Source organism: Cydia pomonella, chromosome 1 (assembly GCF_033807575.1).
Source record: "Cydia pomonella isolate Wapato2018A chromosome 1, ilCydPomo1, whole genome shotgun sequence".
Lineage (NCBI taxonomy): Eukaryota > Metazoa > Arthropoda > Insecta > Lepidoptera > Tortricidae > Cydia > Cydia pomonella.
In genome coordinates this window covers 43,804,651-43,826,168 of record NC_084703.1, presented here as the reverse complement: position 1 = coordinate 43,826,168, position 21,518 = coordinate 43,804,651, and the positions used below count along the sequence as shown (strand labels likewise).

Sequence of the window (21,518 nt, the reverse complement as noted above, 5' to 3'; positions counted from 1 at the left end):
TTAGCATTACCATTGCATTTATTGACTTGGATAACAGATTGTAGATAATCTTCCATAGACATTGATTATATTGAAGCAAATTTTACTGAAGTAAGGGTAAGCGTTGCAATAGCATAAGTGTAAGGCCTGAGTGGACGCTCGCTCGGCACGGCGTGCAGCGTGGCGTCGGGCTCACGAGTGGTGTGACCAGCGTGCACTAAGACCGCTCCTATACGGTTGCATTTGTTCAACATGCACGCCGCACGCCCAACTCGAGCGTCCACTCAGGCCTTACACTAAGTATTGCAAAAGTATGAAATAAAGTGCTTCTGGTTTAGTGGATTTTAGCGATTTACGTAGTTGTCCCAATGCACTTTGAGTCTGTATTCTGGTTTATTTTAAATTTTTTATACATAGAAAACTGTTCTGATCTTTGCAACGCACGCAGTCTGATTAAGTATCTATTACATTACAAATACTGAGACACGGTTTATTAAGTACCTTTACAAATATTTTAAGCAACTTCCAAGAAGTCACAATAAAAACATTAAGCCAGGGATACACAGGACGCGACGTGTCGCCAGCGACGTCCGGTGGCATGACGTTGCCGATCTTCGCTCGACATGTCTAGTACCCAGGGCGCGACTCACATGTGCAACACACTGGCGACAAAGTCGCGCGATGTCTCATGTAATGCTTAAGTGTAAGCGTTATTTAAATACAATTTCTTCTATACTATTCTACAGTGTTTATTTCCGTTAATTTCAAGGGTGCATTACTGAGCTTAAATTAAGTAACTTTCACAAAGACACCGGTATTCTAATCAACTCCATTTCGGAGATAATCAGTTTTTTTTTCTTATAAGGATTTACGGGCCTGCGTACATATTGATTAGTGTTTAGTACGAGTTTATTCATTTGCAAGCAAAGTTGAGTACTATCTCGGACAGTTGATGTTCAAAATGACATTGATATGTCACAATTGTTTGGTTGAATCAAATGTATTTAAAAAAATTAAACAATTATAAAAAAAATATTTTTTTAAGTAACTATGCCGTTTAGCTTCCTTAAACGTACTTGCCCATACCCCGGAGTTAACGGAATTCAATAAAAACACGGTGTATAGATATGTCAAGCGTAATCAAGTCGCCGACACATGTCGCGGAACATTTGTCCTCTAATGTATCCCTGGGTTATTTTACTTAGATCGCCAATTTTTTTTACAGTACTAAATTTCTTGTAATCAAAGATAACAAAATGAAAAATATGCGTACCCAAGTGTCATATGAGAATACAGATGAACAGGTTTCGGTATATTTCCGAAAAGTTGGAAAAGTACTTTATAAATCTCAGGAAAATTTCAGGCTTTCCTTTCTTTTCCCTTAAATATCGATTCCCATATAAAAAAAAGAAGTTTCCAACATTATTGAATGCTTTTCGCCATATTGGAAATTTTCCGACGACACATTAGTATATCTACATATATAAGATACATCGCCAGAATAGGACGGCTAATACGAATGCATATATGTGTCGTTTCCAAGCAAAAAGTCCCACTTTGTCGCTTGCCATAAGGACGCTTTGACAGGTGATTCGTATAAAGATACAAGCAAATCCCGTGCTTATTGTAAGCGACTATGTGGGACCTAGACTTCGACACATGTATACCATTTATTAATACAGTTACCGTTAGTTATTTCACAAAGGCATCACAAGTATCTAAATGCGACTTTATTTGTGTTATTCCCACTAGCAAAGTGAATTTGATATAGAGGTGCATTGTCAAAGAAAACTTTGTAGCTACAGTAAATTTACTGCCATTTTCGACACATGATTAACATTTTTAGAACGCAATTTGACTTTGATCCTTCGAGTCTCGCGTGTCGCTCGAGTCGGGCGTGCAATATGTTATGCAAATGCCAACGTTTAGGAGCGGCCTTAGTGCACGCTGCTCACAGCACTCGTGAGCCCGACGCCACGCTGCACGCCGTGCCGAGCGAGCGTCCACTCAGGCCTTACACTTATTCTTTCACTGATTTGTGTTAAATATCAAAAAGTAGCGCCATCTAATATATTCACCACACATATCAGTGAAAGAATAAGGATCAAAGTCAAATGGTGTTCTAAAAGTTTTAATCATGTGTCGAAAGATAGCAGTTAATTTACTGTGGCTACAAAATTTTCTTTGACAATCCACCTCTACTTCAAATTCTCTTAGCCACTAGTTACCACCAAGTTGTTAATAATAATAAGTCACCACCAAAGTAAGTCGGTGGTAACTACCGGGAAATATTTTTGTCATGCCCTTACCGGGATTCGGACCCGGGACCTTCGGCTTCATAGGCAGGCTCACTACCCACTAGGCCAGAGCGGTCGTCCAACTCATAATCACCAGCTATTCAATTCTGATGCTTAAAAAATGTCTTAAAAGTTGTTTCCACTACGTCACGCACTAAAAGTGAAGAAGTGTTTCGCACTAAAACGTGACGTAATTGACCGGCCACTTCCCAAATCGATGGTCCCGGGTTCGGGCGATGGGTTCACTACCCACTAGGCCAGACCAGTCGTCCATCAAAAACTTGGTAGTAAGTATACTAGTGGGAATGGCCCATTTATTTTCAAGGTGTAAAGTGCAAGGTCAGATTCTTGGATCCCTGTATGTTTGATGAAATTTTACAGCTACATTGGAATGTTCATTTTGGTACAATTCTTAATTTTAAGTAAAGATAAATTCACAAGTGTCCCTTGAATCGACACTACACTAATCTAATCTCTTGGTGCAGTGAAATGATGAGAAAAATCAAATCAGCAATTTATGCGCGTTCACAACCGAAATACACAATAACCCCCTTATTTATAAAACTTTACAAACCTGATTTAGTTAAATGTTTTATCCCTTTCTTACAAATAAATAAGTCAAAATTACAGATAAAGGCAAACAATTCATAGCTAATTGAGGCCAGTAACGCGTTTATGAATAACGTCATAAGTTCATTAAAAAAACCGTAAAATTTAAAAAAAATTCGTCGCGTATGACGGATATAAAACATTTATTTTTAGTTGTAAATTTATGTCAAGGTAAAATATAATATAAGCTTAGCTCCAAATAGTCCAAGTGGTTAATAGCCTCACTAATTATTTATTTCGTTACTGAGAAAAAAAAAATCGTAATAAATTAACAGTAAGTATCTACACTCAAGAGCAATAACGAGCCAGTTCGTGTCATCCACTATGACGCGTCAGTTTCGTCAGATCTAACCTTTAATAACATGACATTACGAGTCCTCTTGAATGACAAGATCTATAGCCTCCTGAGTCCTAGAAGCCCATATAAAGGCATTATTCCAAAATTTATTTAGTGGAGTACCCGAATGAAAACGTAGTCCTCATTTTCCTCTCTGGATATTAACATTATAAGAATATTTTTTCACATGACCTATTCGGAAAGAAGCTTTTTCTTCCCTGCTAGGATCAAATTGGTATTTTTCTTCCTTGCTAGGGATCAAGCACGTTTCTTGCTAGGACATATTTTTTTGTATACAATTTTTTTAGCTTAAATAATATTTAGAAACATACATGTGTCACATGGTAGCAAATAATTTCCACCTTGGGCGTTAAAACAGCTATAGTTAATATACAATAATTTATATCGATTTTTTCCATAAAGTCAACACTCAGGAAGGAAAATGGGAAATACGCTTATATGGAAAGCGGTCGACCACTATCCTCTTATTAAGAACCGGCCCATCTTGGACGCAAGTAACTTAAGTATTAAATTTGTTCCTCCACGATATGTTAATCCATGATATACAGCGTGCGCCTCTTTAGAATAAAGCGTGATATAAAGGGGTAATTGTTATGTTTGACCATACGCTCAAGGGTATATATCCAGGTTATACTGAACAACTTTTACTATGGGGCCAACCCCGAAATCACGAAAAAAAATCTATTGTCTCATATATTTTGGTGAATCACATAATCAATATTTTCTATGGAACAACTGTATTCTTTTTCACGATTTCTAGTAAAAATTGTTCAATATGACCCACATATTCCCTCTGCGTATGGTGTAAACATAACAATTTCCCCCTGTACAAATAGATATGCAAAGAATCTTATAATTTAAATTACATTTACGCGATAGTATTGGTCTTCGAAATATTGGGGTTTACATTTTCAGTAGGAAGTACAATATCTTCATAATAAGTAGGTAACATGCTTTTGTTGAAACAATATTAACCAAATTGTAGACTTTATAATTATTATAGCCACTCACTTGCTTTTGGTAACTGTGGTTACCAGCTGTCACCCTTATTTTATTATAATAATAGAAGTCACTGAAAAATATGAATCACGCGAGTGGTTATTTTAAAATTAAGACGTTTAAACAGCAAAATTATTTATTATTTGCCATGTGTTCCTGACTTCCTAATTTTCAAGAATAAGCTAATATACAGTAAACATTTATATAATAAATCACTACAGACATGTAAACATATATTTACATATTTTAATGTAATATTTCGTTTTCCCTGTTACTTAATGTGCCTATACAGCACTTTCAAGAAACAATGTCATATTTACGTATGTATATAGACAGAGTTAACACTCTGAGAAATATCAGTAAAATCCTAAGATAATGCTTTATCCATTAGACAAAATCATACATTTCAAGTTTCATACATTTTATTTTTGTAGTAACTGAAATATCTTATTGTACAGTCGCCATCAGATATATCGGAGCGGCTGAGGTGCTCAAAATCTCTGAACACGCACTCTAACATCTTCACAATAGAGGCGTATTCAGATATTTGTAAGCATCAAGATGCTTCAAGACCGCTCCGATATATCTGATGGCGACTATAATAGACTGGTCTTGGAATAAGCAAATAATTGGGCTCCAAAACAAAAACACATGATAAGAAACAATCACAAGTAAGTACATATTATTTTAAATCAGGATCAGTTGTATTGTAAAGGACAATAATAAATTAGAGATCTACGGTGAAAAAAGCATTCCTACGTTATGTACATGTGCCTGGTACTCGTATAATCAACAACATTAATATGTACCCATAAAACCGTTTCTATACGTTCAAATATATCATCTATACAAAAAACTGTAATATGTTTTCATTCAATCATGTGCACAAACAGTAGGCGTATAATCAAAGATTCATTGAGTGAGTAAGATGTGTAAAATCTAAGACAATATCGTACTTAGAATTTGACAAGTAAACGAGATGCCACTGTACAGCTCCATACATTTGCGGTAACTCTGATTGTCAATAGTTTACGTTTGACAATTCAGTGACCGCAAATCATATGGCGCAGTACAGCGCCATCTGTTTTGGATGTCAAACTGAGGCACGATTTTTTCTTAGAATTATCTCTCTATTACAATCATTTCTCTTGGGTGTAATATAAGTGTGTATATATTAATGTTGTTGACTTAAGCGTGCAAATAAATAAGTAAATAAACTCTTAGCAATACAACCTATATGAAGCAACTACAACCTACTTATTAAAACAATCTTAAATACCGAGTGAAAAGGAATTACAAGATGGAGCTTAGTTCATACATTTTGGGCGTTTTCTAACATAAATATTGAAAACCTGATTCTTACAAATCTGGACATTCTCGGCCTCATTCTACTCAGAATCAACCGCATTCTCCATCCACCATTCAAAAAAAGATGTCCCAAAATCTCCGTTCCATTACGTCACGTTTTAGTGTGAATTTTTCACTTGTGTGCGTGACGTAGTGGAAACTACAATACTCATACAAATTTTTGGGACATTTTTTTGCGTCAGGATTGAATATGCTAGTGGTTCTGAGTTGAAAGAACCCAAAAACACTAGGATCTGTGAAAATCAGGCCTTCAATGTTTTTTTGCAAAAGCTCTTTTATTGTTCGCGACTGCTTGCTCTTGCAATCTTGAACGAAATTTTATTTATTTAAAAATTGCAATTCACTTATTTTTTTCTATACACGGTAGTCCTGAATAACCCGACCAAATATTTATTAAAAATTGCTATATCTTATAGTCGGAGAAACCAGCTATAGTAGCTATAAAACGAGATTAAAGTCAAGTTGGTGGTCACCCTGTGTCGGGTAAATTATTTATATCAAAAACAAAGGTATGGTTTAAACCAATTAGGCCTACTCTAATTATCTCACCTTCAATTGATTTTACCAAAGTTTCGTTTGACGAAACCCGTGATTCAATCACGTGTCACCTCCTCCAAAACTTACACTAAGTTTTTATCTTGTCTTTTTATTTTTGGTCAACATGGAACTAAAATGTTATAGTAAAGCAAGATTTGCAAACGAATTGCAAAGGAAATTATAAGTCAAATTAAAAAAAAAATCGACGCGGCAAATTCGGCTGCGGGTATTCCGTACGCGAGCGCTTTATCCAAAGAACACACTATCCATTGTCAACTTGATCGAGAATAATCGATTGCTTTTAGTTCCAGCGTTCAAAAACGTCCAGTGATAAGTAGCTGGCAGTTGTAAAAAAAGATCGTGTACGGAATTTTCCTTAGACGGATTTAGACGTCTTGACGTCTTTTAGTATAGTCCTTCCATAGGCCAAATTGAAGACCATAATTAAAGCATTGTACGACAGTTTTTAACTCCGCCGAAAAGAACCCGTCACTTTCGGTAATTCATGCGTTGAAGCGAGAGCCGCAAGACGCTGCAGGTTGGACGCGCCGCGGTCGCCATGTAATGAAATGAGCCCTTTTTTAAGCTATATTACCATGTAATGTTTATATTAATGTACATATAATCATAGCTTCACAGAGAAGACGTATTTAAGGCTTTCACTGTCAAAATCGTTTGTTGACGTCTATTATTGAAAATAGAGTTAAAGTAAGATATAAAATCTAAACAAAAGTAAACCTCAACTGTTCAGAATAGTCCTTAAATAGGACAATTATATCGGCGACTATAAATTGTAAGAAAGTTTTAAACTTCGCTGAAGTTGCGACTATCTTTACGACGCATTGGAATATGAAGGGCTTATAGCCTTTACAGTAGGGCGCGGAATGTACTGAATCACGTTCAAGCGTCGCTGAAGCGAGAACAGCAAGTTGCTCGCAGGTTGGACGCGACGCGGTCGCCATGTAACGTGATGGAGTCGGGGTTTTCTAGCATGCCCATTTCTTTTTCGGCGACTTGCTCGAGCTCCACCCATCTAAAAACAGAAAGTATTCATATTTAGTTATAGCTAGTACTCGTAATTATCGTAATGGAATAGTACGTTTAGGGGCAGCAGAAAGGCAAGTAAAAGTATAGTGAAATAAGTAAGATTGTGCTCACACCAAGCATCACTTTCCTTACTTAATAAATAATAGTTTGTATGGGAGGATTGGGAGGTATGGTAAAACGTATTTGTTACGAATGAAACTTATTATTGTATAAACTTGACGTCCTATTTAGCCTAGTGAGTAGTGACTGCCTATGAAGTCAATGGTCCCGGGTTCAAATTCTGGTAAGGACATTTATTTGTGTGATGAGCACAAATATTTGTTCCTGAGTCATGGGTGTTTATGTGTTTAAATATTTATAAATATTTGTATACTATATTTATCGTTGTCTAAGTACTCACAACACAAGCCTTATTGTGCTTACTATGGGACTTAGTCAATTTGTGTAATCTTATATTTTATAAAAATATTCCCAATGCAGTAGCTAAACGCAGCCGTCGGGCTCGGCTAGTATTCAGAGGCTTTTCCTAAAGCAACAATATCAATATTTCAATATTTTGTATTGTTCAAAATCTTGCTTGGGTGACGATTGGGTGAAATCACCCTTTCGTCATCCTCCATACTATCAACCATCACTTTCTGCACTTTCTCATTCTGTCAAGAACCTGTTTTTAAATCAGTACCAATTGGAAAAATATATCAGTTCACTAAGAATTGAAGTTTTATTTGAGTCGTCGAGATCCTGACCTGCACGGCCGCTACATATTATTGATCTCGCCAAAACTTAATACTTATTAAGCTAAAATTTTATTACGAATAGGTTCGCAAAGCTAGCTTTAAACTTATTATAAATAAGTTTATCTGCTTATGAGTCACTAGTCGTTATACCTCCTGCAGGGAATCACCGCACACTGTCGTCCAAATTATCGACTTATGAGTTTTACTAGTCATTGTACTGCGGGGAGTCACCACAAACTCAAACTGGCTGAGTAAACAGACGACCTTGCAAGTCCGGTTAATTCAATACGAAGCCAGAAATTTCCCGTTCAGTCGAGTCATAAAATATAGTACTTTTGTACAAATGTGTACTCGTATGTACAGATGTGTTAGGTTGCGGGAAGGTTCCAAAAAGTTGGAAACGTTCTTCGAAATTTTAAGAAATGTATACATTTCATTCAAAGTTGCATGAAACGTAATTTTTTTTATGATATGTATATTTTACAAATACGGCTAAATGTGTGATACACTTATAGTTATAATTATCATAAGACCCATTGTTAACCACATTTAATGCTAATAAAGAATTCAGTTGCCGGACGTCAGACCGTTTATATTTATTTGCGGTGGGAGGGTAACATTAATTGCATGTAAAAAATACGGTTTAGCACTCATTTAATAGCACGTTTTTAAATTGCGAAATAGCAAAGTAATATTTTTGTTTTTACTTCTACTATACTTTACTTTTTTTATGGAATATTTCTATCCCTATACAAAAATTTTAGAAATTACCGAATTCTGTTCTTGTTGAAATTTCGCAATTGAGAAAACTTTCCCACAGCACATCAGTGCTCGTATTTATTTATTTGTTTATTCAAACTTTACTGCACAAATTTACAAAAAAGAGTACAAATGGCGGACGTAACGCCTTAAGGCATTCTCTACCAGTTAACCATTGGGCTAAACTGAAACAGTTTGGTGCAGTTAGTTAGGTGGTGGTATTTTTAGATCATCCTGTTGTAGTGTAGTGCCTATATGGTGTCCCTGCCTACCTTTGAATAGCCTTAGTGAAAGCTTCAACGACGTTATCGTTCCTAGCCGACGTCACTATGTATGATACTATCTTGTTCTCTCCGCACAGCTGTCTCAGCTGAGCGTATGTCTCATCACACTGTTGTAGTACTTGTAGTGTAGTGCCTACACATGGCGACCCTGCTTACCTTTGAACAGCTATAGTGAAAGCTTCGACGACGTTATCGTTCTTAGCCGACGTCTCTATGTATGATGTTATCTTGTTCTCTGCACACAGCTGTCTCAGCTGCGCGTATGTCTCTATCACACTGTTGTAGTGCCTACACATGGCGACCCTGCCTACCTTTGAATAGCCATAGTGAAAGCTTCAACGACGTTATCGTTCCTAGCCGACGTCACTATGTATGATACTATCTTGTTCTCTCCGCACAGCTGTCTCAGCTGAGCGTATGTCTCATCACACTGTTGTAGTACTTGTAGTGTAGTGCCTACACATGGCGACCCTGCCTACCTTTGAATAGCCATAGTGAAAGCTTCAACGACGTTATCGTTCCTAGCCGACGTCACTATGTATGATACTATCTTGTTCTCTCCGCACAGCTGTCTCAGCTGAGCGTATGTCTCATCACACTGTTGTAGTACTTGTAGTGTAGTGCCTACACATGGCAACCCTGCTTACCTTTGAACAGCTATAGTGAAAACTTTGACGACGTTATCGTTCTTAGCCGACGTCTCTATGTATGATGTTATCTTGTTCTCTGCACACAGCTGTCTCAGCTGCGCGTATGTCTCTATCACACTGTTGTAGTGCCTACACATGGCGACCCTGCCTACCTTTGAATAGCCATAGTGAAAGCTTCAACGACGTTATCGTTCCTAGCCGACGTCACTATGTATGATACTATCTTGTTCTCTCCGCACAGCTGTCTCAGCTGCGCGTATGTCTCTATCACACTGTTGTAGTGCCTACACATGGCGACCCTGCCTACCTTTGAATAGCCATAGTGAAACCTTCAACGACGTTATCGTTCTTAGCCGACGTCTCTATGTATGATGCTATCTTGTTCTCTGCACACAGCTGTCTCAGCTACGCGTATGTCTCTATCACACTGTTGTAGTGCCTACACATGGCGACCCTGCCTACCTTTGAATAGCCATAGTGAAAGCTTCAACGACGTTATCGTTCCTAGCCGACGTCACTATGTATGATACTATCTTGTTCTCTCCGCACAGCTGTCTCAGCTGAGCGTATGTCTCATCACACTGTTGTAGTACTTGTAGTGTAGTGCCTACACATGGCAACCCTGCTTACCTTTGAACAGCTATAGTGAAAATTTTGACGACGTTATCGTTCTTAGCCGACGTCTCTATGTATGATGTTATCTTGTTCTCTGCACACAGCTGTCTCAGCTGCGCGTATGTCTCTATCACACTGTTGTAGTGCCTACACATGGCGACCCTGCCTACCTTTGAACAGCCATAGTGAACGCTTCGACGACGTTGTTATCGTTCTTAGCCGACGTCTCTATGTATGATGCTATCTTGTTTTCTGCGCACAGCTGTTTCAGCTGATCGTATGTCACCTCTCGCTCGCGTGACGTCACGTCTGACTGGAAATGGAAAAACAAGTTTAAAAAACAGTTGTAAATATGTCGGTTAACTAGGATTGTTCTTTTAATCGTTGTGCTATTTGATGGGTTAGGCTAAGATTCGATTGTCTCTTTAAGGAAAACTAACCTTCTTAGTGTGCATGAAGAAGGGTTATAACTAAAAAACTGACATTCTAAAAACTATCAGTGCTACCTTCATGAGGTCTTCTATCGGGGTATCGAGAAAGCTCTACAAAGAGACTTACTTAATAATAAAAAAACCTAGTAAAGTACCTTATTACCTACGACCATGAAAGGATTCCTTTCCACACGGCAGATGTGAACTTCAACCACATCTTGATAATTTCGAACGAACTTCGGTGCAGATGTCCAAGCCGTACGAACGTAGAACGGTGTCCGGAGTGACTCTAACTGCTATAGTTAGAGTGAGACCGACATATCTAACCACTATATATTTTATAGTAGTGTCACATGCTTGCTGCTGACTGTCAGTTACCTTGTTTCCTACAACCATGAAGGGGAACCTTTCGACGCCGTTCTTCACTGCGGCGTAATGTAAGAACTCATTTAGCCATATCTTGACGCTTTGGAACGAGCTCCGGTCGTCCACGGAGTACGCAAGTATGCAGATGTCGGAGCCGCGGTAGAACGGGGTTCGGAGGGATTTGAAGCGCTCCTGGCCTGCTGTGTCCCATACCTAGAAAATAAAATGTATTTTTGACTCGATAACTTCTAAATTACTTTAACCATTTGAACGCCAGATGGAGAAGGAATACGCCGTGCCTCGGACGCTAGGTAATCGGGATTATAAGCGAAATTGAACTTTACTGAGTTACGCGTAAGTCCCTATTGCATTGGCGAAGATGACGACTGTGGCCGTTGGCGTCCTTGGCAACCACTTGGCCTCTAACCCGTCTGTTTTGCATTTCATAACCCGAATCTTGACAACTTTTGAACACCGAAACATCCCGTGTTTTGTGGGAATCTAAGGGTAGAAGTAGCAAAATAAGAATCATTATATGTTAGATAATTTTAGAGTCTTACCGCATCAATCGATCAATAATCTATCGATAGTAAAATGGGACAGTCGACGTCGATAGATAGTTTCTACCTAGACATCAGACCAATCGATCGATCGACGGCGACTGTTCCTTTTTACCATCGATCGATTGGTGAGGTAACACCCCTACATAGAAACTATGAGATAGTTCGACAGAGAATCGTAAACTCGGGAGCTGGGAAGGCAGGAGCGCGGTGGGAATTCATGAAATTTAAAATGTAAATTCTAGAAAGTAATCGCAATCGCTCAGTACGTCGAATATACTTGAACAATCATATGTCCAAGATCTGTACCCCTAATGTAAATTTATTCGATAGCGTGATGTGACGTACGCGTTTGCGTTAAGTCTCTTTTTGTATGGGATTTTGAGTTTCCAAAACGTCCCGATTGGCGCGCTGTTTCTAAATCCCATACAAAATGAGACTTGACGCAAACGCGTGCGTCTCTAGGGGTTCTGTTGGTTAGAAAATACTTTGAAACAACGAAAACTATTTTCAAAATAATCGTTTTTGTATCCCCCATAAAACAATTAAAAGGCGTAAGTGCCGTAAAGTAAGTTCGATGCTTTTACACGTTTGCATGACTATTATTAGCGTTACCCATATAGGTGTGGGTTGAATTTTTTTTTGTTATATATTTCTAAAAAATTTGGTGGATAGATAAAGTCCCCTGTTCTGTACATAATAAGCGCAATTTCACCGTATGTCCTAAAAAATCTTCCATTGGATAACGAGAACGTATAGTGCAATTTTAAGAAAATTAACGGTACAATACATTTTTTTTTTGTTTTGGTTTTTTTATGCGATAGCGTGCGTGTTCAGATATTTTTGAGTACCTTGACCGCTCCGATATATCTGAAGGCGACTGTAACTGTAGAAGTAAAACCTTTATGTTAGCATGCAAGGCCGTACGTTATCTGTCTGGCAATGAAGCTATTATACTTATACAATGAGAATTGCGCCTTTACGTGACGATACCTTTATGATTAAAAAACAGGTGGACTGTAACTTACGCGGTTATCACTACTGATGCGGACTCGCAAGGAGCTCCGGTGTGTGAGCGAGACAGCACCATGCGCGTACATAGCGCTGTCCCGCTCGCACCACCAACTCAGAAGGAAGGAAAACATCGTGAGGATACCGGACTAATTCCAATAAGGCCTAGTTTACCCTCTGGGTTGGAAGGTCAGATGGCAGTCGCTTTCGTAAAAACTAGTGCCTACGCCAATTCTGGGGATTAGTTGTCATGCGAACCCCAGGCTCCTATGAGCCGTGGAAAAATACCGGGACAACGCCAAGAAGGAAGAAGGTTTCTGAAGCGAAAAAAGTGTAACGTACGGCATTCTTCATAAGCGCATGCACTCGCAAGACTGAAATTGCAAGAAATTAATCGCAGTGCGTGCTAAGCCTAATTTGTATGAAATGTATAGTTTGTCAAGCTATTTCAGGCAGTAAAAATGAGGCAAATTTAAAAAATGTAGGCGCGAAGGGTTATACTCCCATAGAAAATCTGAATCTCGCGCCTTTTCAATTGAAAAAGTCGTTTGACAGACTATATATAAGCAGTCTCTGGTTTGATGTGATATATTTTAACTTCAAAATTATATCCAAATATGTAATCAACAACGACATAACGTTTTCCTTATCTAATTGAAGCCTCTAATTTACCTTAAATTATATAACCTTCCTCACTAAGGTCAAAGTGCATACATCTAAAATGTACTCTATTACATTATCATAAAGCATATTTTTGTGTCACTAAGAAGTTTATTGTGTGCAATAGAGATTTGGGTTTCCTTCCTCCTATTGCAATAATTTTGCTTGTTTGAGAATAAATAAAACTGAATGTATCTAGGGATTTCGGTACCAAGCAAAAATGGATCCGGGATTTCCCGGTATTTTGGGTACTGCCTTCAAAAATCAGTTTAAAAAATGTACCATAGTGAAGATACACATACTTATTTTTACGATAATATGTGTCTTTAAGCCACACAATCATTGCCTACATTACTAACTGTGACGTGAGGCAGTCTCTGCATAATAGTAAATAATATAATTTGTAAGTTTAAAATCACGCAGTTTTGTATTGTCGGCATTGTCAAACCTATTGACTATTTGGTCAGCCGTAAAAGTATATTTAATTTAATTTATTTATTTCAAAAGACAACAATGGTCCATAATGGTTAGTAACATTTAAGGTTTAAAAACTAAGTGTTAGTACAACAAATACAAAAAGACAAAAAGAAAAGCGAAAAGTACAGCAACAATAACAAACATTATATATATATGATGTATATGATAAAACATATTTCTTTAAAAAATATGATATTTCATGCTAAGAGAAAACAGTCAAATATTGTGCGGGAAATGTTAGTCCCGAAAATCCCGAAAGTACCGGGATTTTAATTTTGAAATCTTGGTTCATTGCTTGGCCGTAAATCCAAGGTATACCCGGTACTTTCGGTTCCGGTATTTCCCGGTACTTTCGGTTCCGGTATTTCCCGGGAGCAAACCCTAGATGTATTACCAAAAAATAACTGTTGAAAAGGTAAGGATATACCTGTCGTCTGTAAATCATTCTAAATTGTGACCTAGAAATGGATTAAATTAATAGCATTTTGAGAATAATCAGAAAATAAAATTTAACCTATTAACCGGGACCGATATAGTGTTATGTTTACGATGCTGGATATATAAATAATCTTAACTTAATTTAGTCATTATCTTTTATCTATTTTTCAATTTGTTCACTCTATATTATTTTATGTCGTTTCCTTCTTGTCTGTTACCTTCCGTGATTTTTCTCACTTGATGGTCTCTTCTTCTTGAAGATCAATGCTGGAAGCCATCAGCAACATGCTGAGATAACGCCATTTTGTGACACTTTATACTTTCTTTGTTTTTGTTATATTGTGTAATGTAACGTGTCTTGTTTATGTTTACGAAAAAAAATATTCTAATCTATTAATTTGCTGCTAGCACCACACATACACTCAAGAATGAATGAAAATAGAAGTGTTCTCTCTCGTTCATGTCACTCTGCACATCATCATCATTACGAGTATTTTCAATGTTAGGAGAGTTTCGCTTGGCATGACAATCGCATAGCAGTCTTAGTTTGATGACCGGTTTGGCCTAGTGGGTAGTGACACTGCCTATGAAGTCGATGGTCCCAGTGTTCGAATCCCAGTAAGGGCATTTATTTGTGTGACGAACAGATATTTGTCCCTGAGTCATTGGTGTTTTCTCTTTATATATGTATGTATAGTCTCCTAGTAGCCATATTACAAACTTTGTCCCTGTCCCTGTCCTCTGTTGTCCTATTTATAATATAAAATGTGTTTAATCAAGATCATACAATCAAGATCAAATAAACTTTACCTACTATTTACAGGGATTTCCCTGTCATATTGTGGTTTTAACATGAATACATACAAAACAAATTAGTAGTTTATAAACTTTATGACACATAGAAACCACATAGTTATAATATAAATAGCATAATAATATTAATAATTTAGGTCAATCACTACAAGTTGCATTCAAATCACTAATCACAGAATATGTGTGGCAGGGGCACGGGCAGGTTTTGGGGGAAAAATATGATCTAGCTTATAAGTCTATCTCTGGGAAAGCACTCATTTTTGAGTTTTCATATGTTTTCCGAGCAAAGCTTGGTCTCCCAGATATTATTGACTAAACTTGGAAGCTATGAAAGTTCTATTGTAGCGATAATTAAGATGCCTGGGTACCGCTACAACTTGATATGATTTGGTACACATAGCAGTAGTGTAATTCTCTCACCGAAATATTCGACGCATATCCTTAGAGTGGTAGGCCATTGACTCCCGACCGATAATGTCATTTAAATTTCAAATTTGACTAATTGAAATAAAATCAAATTTCCAATAACCCAAAAACGACATATGCCACTTGATGAGTTATAAGATTTTCCTTCAAACATTTTGATCGGTTCTACACCAAAACCACTTTTTTCCTGATTCCTGTAAAGAAGCTAAAACCACAAATTTACTTACTTGTAAAGTATACTGCCTCCCATTCACCTCTATAGTCTTATTCATGAACTCCACGCCAATAGTATGGAAGCTGTGATCATCGAAGTGGTTCGAAATGAAACGGCTCATCAAACAAGATTTGCCTACCCCACCGTCTCCCAAAATCACAATTTTGAGCAAGCAATTCTTCGGGCCGCTCCTCCCGCAATCACGATCGTTTTCGTCGCCCATTTTTAAAATATCACCATTGTATTCCAAGCACTTTAGGTCTTTTATTGATGCAACCTTGAAAGCAAGTGTTAAATTTACTGGTGTTTAATTAATGACTCAATATGATGGGCGTTCTAATGAGCTTTGATGCGAGCTCTGAGAGTTTGGGTTTTGGAAAGTATTACTTCGTTTGCACACTTTCCCACTAGAAATGTTTTTATGCTCAGCTGATTGGTTTCACGATGTAATTTCGCTACACAAATTAAACACACAGTAAAGTGTAATTTTTAAGGAAATGTCAGATTTAATTGTCAATCTCGAAAAAGTTTGAGTAGACGTATTTTGACAGCAAATAATTACAATATTATTATGATGATTGATTTCCGTTTGTCATTCAAACGGAATAGTAGTGCGGACATAATATACAAATTTTTTACCCTAAGAATTCATTGAATGATAACATTTCACATTAATAACTTAAATTAGTCATTTAAAAGAACTTTTCGACAGTCTTCTTAAACGTAAATGGTCAAAAGTGCCATCTGTTTAAAAATTTACACATCATGAGAAATGCGAGTAAGCCTAAGCCCTAAGTAATAAGTATATTCTCCCTAGATGGCACTACTCGTGTTTTAGATACCATAAATATTCAGAATTAAACTAAAAATTAAAACCTACAATATCATAATTATTCTAAATAAAATCTTTACGTTACGATATTTTGAGGTATTTATTTATAAAATAGGTACCGTTGATATAAACTAAACAAGAATTTCAAACAGATTTAATACTGCCATCTATGGAGTATAAAATTCAACGCGACGAATATAGTTTTTTGGGATGTCATTCTAAAACACTAGTTCACTGCTAGATGGCCAATCATTCCTTTCGGAGCAGCGACTCGCGAGATGTCACGTTCGTGCGCTTGACCGAGTTCATTCCGCTTTGTTTTGCGGAGACGGGAGGACGTCGTGTCGCAGTCGCTCGCCGCTCACCGTTCGCCGTATACAATGTTTTCCTTGTTAAATCTATATTTTGTGTGAATACAACTTTCTTTTCCCAAGTTTCGTGTTAACTTTAATATATCGCGTGCGCGTGTGTGACCGGTAAACAACTTTCCGAGTCGAAACTGTCTGGCGTCGATGTCAATATACTTGTCGGTGGCATTTAATGGGAAAGGTGTGCCGCGTCGTGCCGAGACCTGTCGGGTGGGTGCTGGCTAGTAGCTCGGCGTTGCGAGTCGGGAGTTTAGCAGCTGGAATGTTAGGAAGCGAGGTGAGTGGTGGCGTTAGACGTGGGGCGGCGGGGCGCGACGATCGCGGGGAAGTGCATTCACCTCTGACCCGCGGGGCGAGCGCCGCTCAAGGTCGGTGCGCCGACTGAAGGTCGTGTCGTCAGATGACAAGGGTACGCACCCCCGTCGCCTGCTATTTACTTCTATGTCTCGTCCACACCCGTTGCGGGGCTCTCCCGTTTACAAGCACACGAGTAAAAGGTAAAAAAAAAAACAGTGCTTTGTACTTTAACTATAAAACTACGGTTAATACTTATTCGTTATAGCGTCTTCGAAATTATTTTTTTACCTTTTCTTGTTGTATTCTATCTGGAAAAAAGAGGAGGTGCGACCAAAATGTATTTTTATTTTATTTCATGTGCTTTAATATGCTTTGCCTTGCGAATGTTATCTTACAGGGTTTAATGATTGCTATCTGTAATGCAACTCGTATGATGCAATATTTTATATCAAGCAGCCTTTAACCAGTTTACTAGCAGAAACGAAGGTAAATAACCTTGCAAAATATGGCGTTCTCTTTGAGTTAACTTTTTAACGAAGTAATTTTGGTCAAGATATATATCGGTAACACTAGAAGCTCCTGTTAAAATATTATCTTTTAGTTACAATTGCCAACTATAGGAACCTATGCACAGTAAAAAACTTTGTGTTTTCGGACGAATCATAACTAATCTAAACTATAATATAGGATTTATACCGTTATTATATTTAATAGTTTTAGTAACCTACAAGTACCATAGCCAAATAAATGGAAATACAAAGACAAAGCTATCCCAATAAGAAATATTTTACAGTTATAAAAAGTGTATCATCATTGAGACTCGCTACACTCAGGTTTCCACATGTTATCCAAAATCTTGGATTTCTTCCTTGTCTTTACAGCCTTGCGTAACCAATAACTTGTTTAAAACTACTACATTGTGTAAAGCGCTTCCACACTTGGTACCCACAGATTCTGCCTGTTTTTTTAATGTTACATTTGGATTAAATTTGGCTGTAATGGAACGAAAATTTGACTGGAATGAAATGGAAAACAAAATATTTACGTAATTTTCCGTTATTTAAAAAAACATACGTTTTCATAACTCAGAGGAGGATTTATTTAGAATATGAATTTGCGCTTTATTATTGTACTGAATATAGTTCGTGTCATCGACGAAGACGCGCAGATTTGTCAAATCTAACCTTTAACAACAAGACAATAGGAGTCAAGGCACGCGTTGCCGTGAATGACACGTTCCATAGGGAACTCTCCACCAAAATTTATCGAAATCCACGAAAAAACTCGACAAAAAAAATATCGGCCCATTAGCGATTCGCATTTTCGAATTGTATATCGATGCGATTATCGAATGTCTCCTAATGTTGTTTGTAATTAGTTCTGCAGCGTCTAAGCATTTCTAATCAGAACTTGTTATTAGAACCAGTTCTGAATCCGCCGTGACTAATCTAATAGCCTTTAAAAATATATTACTCTGTTTACAACAAAAAGTTAAAACTAAAGCCTCATCAGCACCTCATACATAGAGGGCCTACCGCGAATACCGAAGTTCACAAATTGCGGGCACCTTTCTCTTTTACTCCAAGTAAGGCGTTATTGGAGTAAAAGAGAACGATTTGCGAAGTTCGGTATTCGCGGTAGGTCCTCAGTACTACTGCGTCAGTTATGCGTTAGGAGTAAGCGATATTGTTATCTCTTTCCAACGCATAACTGACGCAGTAGTACTGAGGACCTACCCTTAAAGCTTGCTTCAGTCCAAAAGCTGTCCAAAAGTCGCATATGGGGTCATCCATTAATTACGTCACACGAATTTCGAGGGTTTTTCCCTCCCCCCTCCTTGTCATACTTGGTCTGGCAAACCCCCCTTGGTGTGACGTCACATTTTTGGCAATTCTGTTTTCAACGAAATAGGCAAATCCTATTAGGTATTATTAATATATTATCAAACTGTTTTTGACAAAAAAAATATGAGTAATTTTATAACAGAAAACCGATTGGGATAGAAAAATAACCGAATAAAAACGATTACCGTTCCAAAAACTCGTTGTTTAACTGTCCAGCGAATAAATAAATAAATAAAACAGTTACCGATGAAGTTAAAGTGACGTCACAAAGTTTGTAACTCCCCCTCCCCCTTGTCATAACATGTCACCTTTTGTTTTGATTATTATTAAGTCACATTTTGAAGTTGAAGGCAAGCTGTTTTCATAAATGGAACAAAAAAAATCCACTAATGATGACGAGTGTCGACCGGTCTGGCCTTGCCTATGAAGTCGATGGACCCGGGTTCGAATCCCGGTAAGGGCATTTTCTGTGATGCATATTTGTGTGATGAGAACAGTGTCATGGGTGTTTTCTATGTATACAAATATGTATTTACTTATCTATATAAGTATGTGTTGATCGGCGCCTAGTGTCCATAGTACAAGCTTTGCTTAGTTTGCGGCTAGATTTTCCAAATATAAAAAAAAAGTTTTTGCCAAAATAGCCGAGTGCCTTCTCAGATTTAAGAATTGTAGATAAATATCTCCGTCGCACTGACGCGAGCGGCTCCAAAAATTAATGCAATAAGGATAATGCAGCTTAGGCGATAAACACTGCGAAAAAAAATCAGAAATGAGGTTTTGTTCTCAACATTTTCCTCTTCCAAAACTTAACCAATCGTAATGAAGTTTTGAGAGCGGAATGTGAAAGAAATCATCTGTGTCTGTTTTGATTTTTGCGTTTATTGTTGCCGATTTTGTATGCTAGGCGTGTGTTTACGGGGCTTTTTTTTGTTTTAATGCTGTTTGAAGTAATCTAGTTCTTATAATAAGTTTTAGACAAAAAGTAAAAAAAAAAAAGCTTGTACCAAAAAATTTTTGGGAACAAGCTTTTACAGCTGACTTTGCTTTTCTTTCCACAGACAACTAATACTCATCGGGACACTTCTAAAAACCCCAAACACAATTAGGTTGCGTCGTTTTATCACGGAGTTCCCATGGCCACCTCCTGTCTCCATCATCAGATCAGCTCGATGGTACCATAATATTGCATTGTCACCCGACTTATGCAGATTTTCATCTTCATTAGAAACCGGGAAGTGGGTCCAATTTAACTTGCAAGATTACAGACCGAGAGACAACGGGACAGGTGAAACTAAATAAAAGCTTGCAAAAAACTAGAATATCAAAAAAAGCGAAACGTACAGACTCGGGTAATATTGAAAATCATCTACGGCCAAAATCCAGACACTAAAATGTCGAAAACATTTGTAAAATGGAAAAATGATCACTAAGAACCGATTGCTGATTTTTTAAGTTTTTTTTTTAACAGCGTGCTAATCAAATAAGTCGAATTGCCTCCTTTCTGAGTGTATTTGACAGATTAATTTCCCCTTTTCATCCCCCTTGTAGCCTTCAACCACAGACTACACAGAGTGAATTCCAAATGGTACTCGCTCATCATTTTGACGTGTTCTGTGATACATAATAATGGCTTAATTTCTCATCTTGTACGGTATATGAAACTAAATATTTGTTGTTATCAATACTTAATAAATTATCAAAACTCCAATAAAAAAAATGGATTTATTTATAAATTTATTTATTTATTTAAAGCTTATATTGACCATTCACAACTTTAATTACTATATTTTATAAATCGAAGTTCCCCGCCACGTCTGTCTGTGTGTTTGTTCGCGATGAACTCAAAAACCACTAAACGGATTATTATGCGGTTTTTTCCGTTCTTCTTTACTGTCAGTGGGGTTTGCCAGACTATACGATAGAAAGACGATTTAGGGGGAGGGGCGTCGAACATGTTTCGATTTTTTTTTAATTTCTATGAAATTAGGACGTTTAAAACTTTAAAATAATACTTCGAAACACTGCTATCAAACACGGTACAGAGTTAATTGTTTCCTTTAGATTCTTACGTAATATACGGAGGGGGGAGGCCTATTCTTATTTTTTCTTTACACGGGGGCGTTAGGGGGTCAAAAACTGACAAAAATCGTCTTACGTAGTAAATGAATGGTGACTTACTGACCACAATTAGTAGTTTAGCTCGGAGAGTTCGTTTATGGTATTGAGTTAGTTTTCCAGTTACGCTATGTTGAAACATATTTCGCAAGAGCTCTGCTTGTTTTGCATCTTGCAATTAAACTACGAGTTAGGGCTTGTAATAAGGAACTTCAGAGTAACACGAACCCGTCGCCAAAACGCCGCTTGCATACAATCGAAGTTACGTTCACATTTTAAAACGACCAGTAATAATATGGAACTTAGTATGAACATGTATCTGTCTGGTACTAGGTTTTGTTGATGAAAATTGTAATTGCAAAAAGCGAAAAATCATTATCTACCTCATTATCGCATTATCGCTGATAACGAAATTTCAATTTTC

The 21,518-nt window shown here is 37.4% G+C and overlaps 2 protein-coding genes across 2 annotated transcripts in view; one reads left to right on the top strand and one right to left on the bottom strand.

The window, feature by feature from the left end:
- LOC133524529 (ras-related protein Rab-9B) lies at positions 1 to 16,137 on the bottom strand. Its single transcript, XM_061860617.1, has 4 exons — positions 15,649 to 16,137; positions 11,049 to 11,249; positions 10,410 to 10,552; positions 1 to 7,180 (listed from the first exon to the last, which is right to left on the bottom strand). Exons 1-4 carry the CDS (start codon positions 15,856 to 15,858, stop codon positions 7,048 to 7,050), a joined length of 687 nt encoding a protein of 228 aa, XP_061716601.1. The 5' UTR covers positions 15,859 to 16,137; the 3' UTR covers positions 1 to 7,047.
- Positions 16,138 to 16,273: 136 nt separating this feature from the next.
- LOC133524563 (nuclear hormone receptor FTZ-F1 beta) overlaps positions 16,274 to 21,518 on the top strand; it is a 63,014-nt gene continuing 57,769 nt past the window's right edge. The window contains exon 1 of the mRNA XM_061860649.1: positions 16,274 to 17,112. The gene's annotated coding sequence lies outside the window, so the exon portion shown is untranslated. The remainder of the gene's footprint in view (positions 17,113 to 21,518) is intronic.

Bases quoted from the DNA above. Each gene is read 5' to 3' on its own strand.
- LOC133524529 (XM_061860617.1), bottom strand. From the start codon at position 15,858: ATGGGCGACGAAAACGATCGTGATTGCGGGAGGAGCGGCCCGAAGAAT. The intron at 11,250-15,648 runs GTAAGTAAATTT...TTTATTTTCTAG, and splicing joins GGAGGCAGTATACTTTACAA to GTATGGGACACAGCAGGCCA. The intron at 10,553-11,048 runs GTAACTGACAGT...TTCCATTTCCAG, and splicing joins TCATGGTTGTAGGAAACAAG to TCAGACGTGACGTCACGCGA.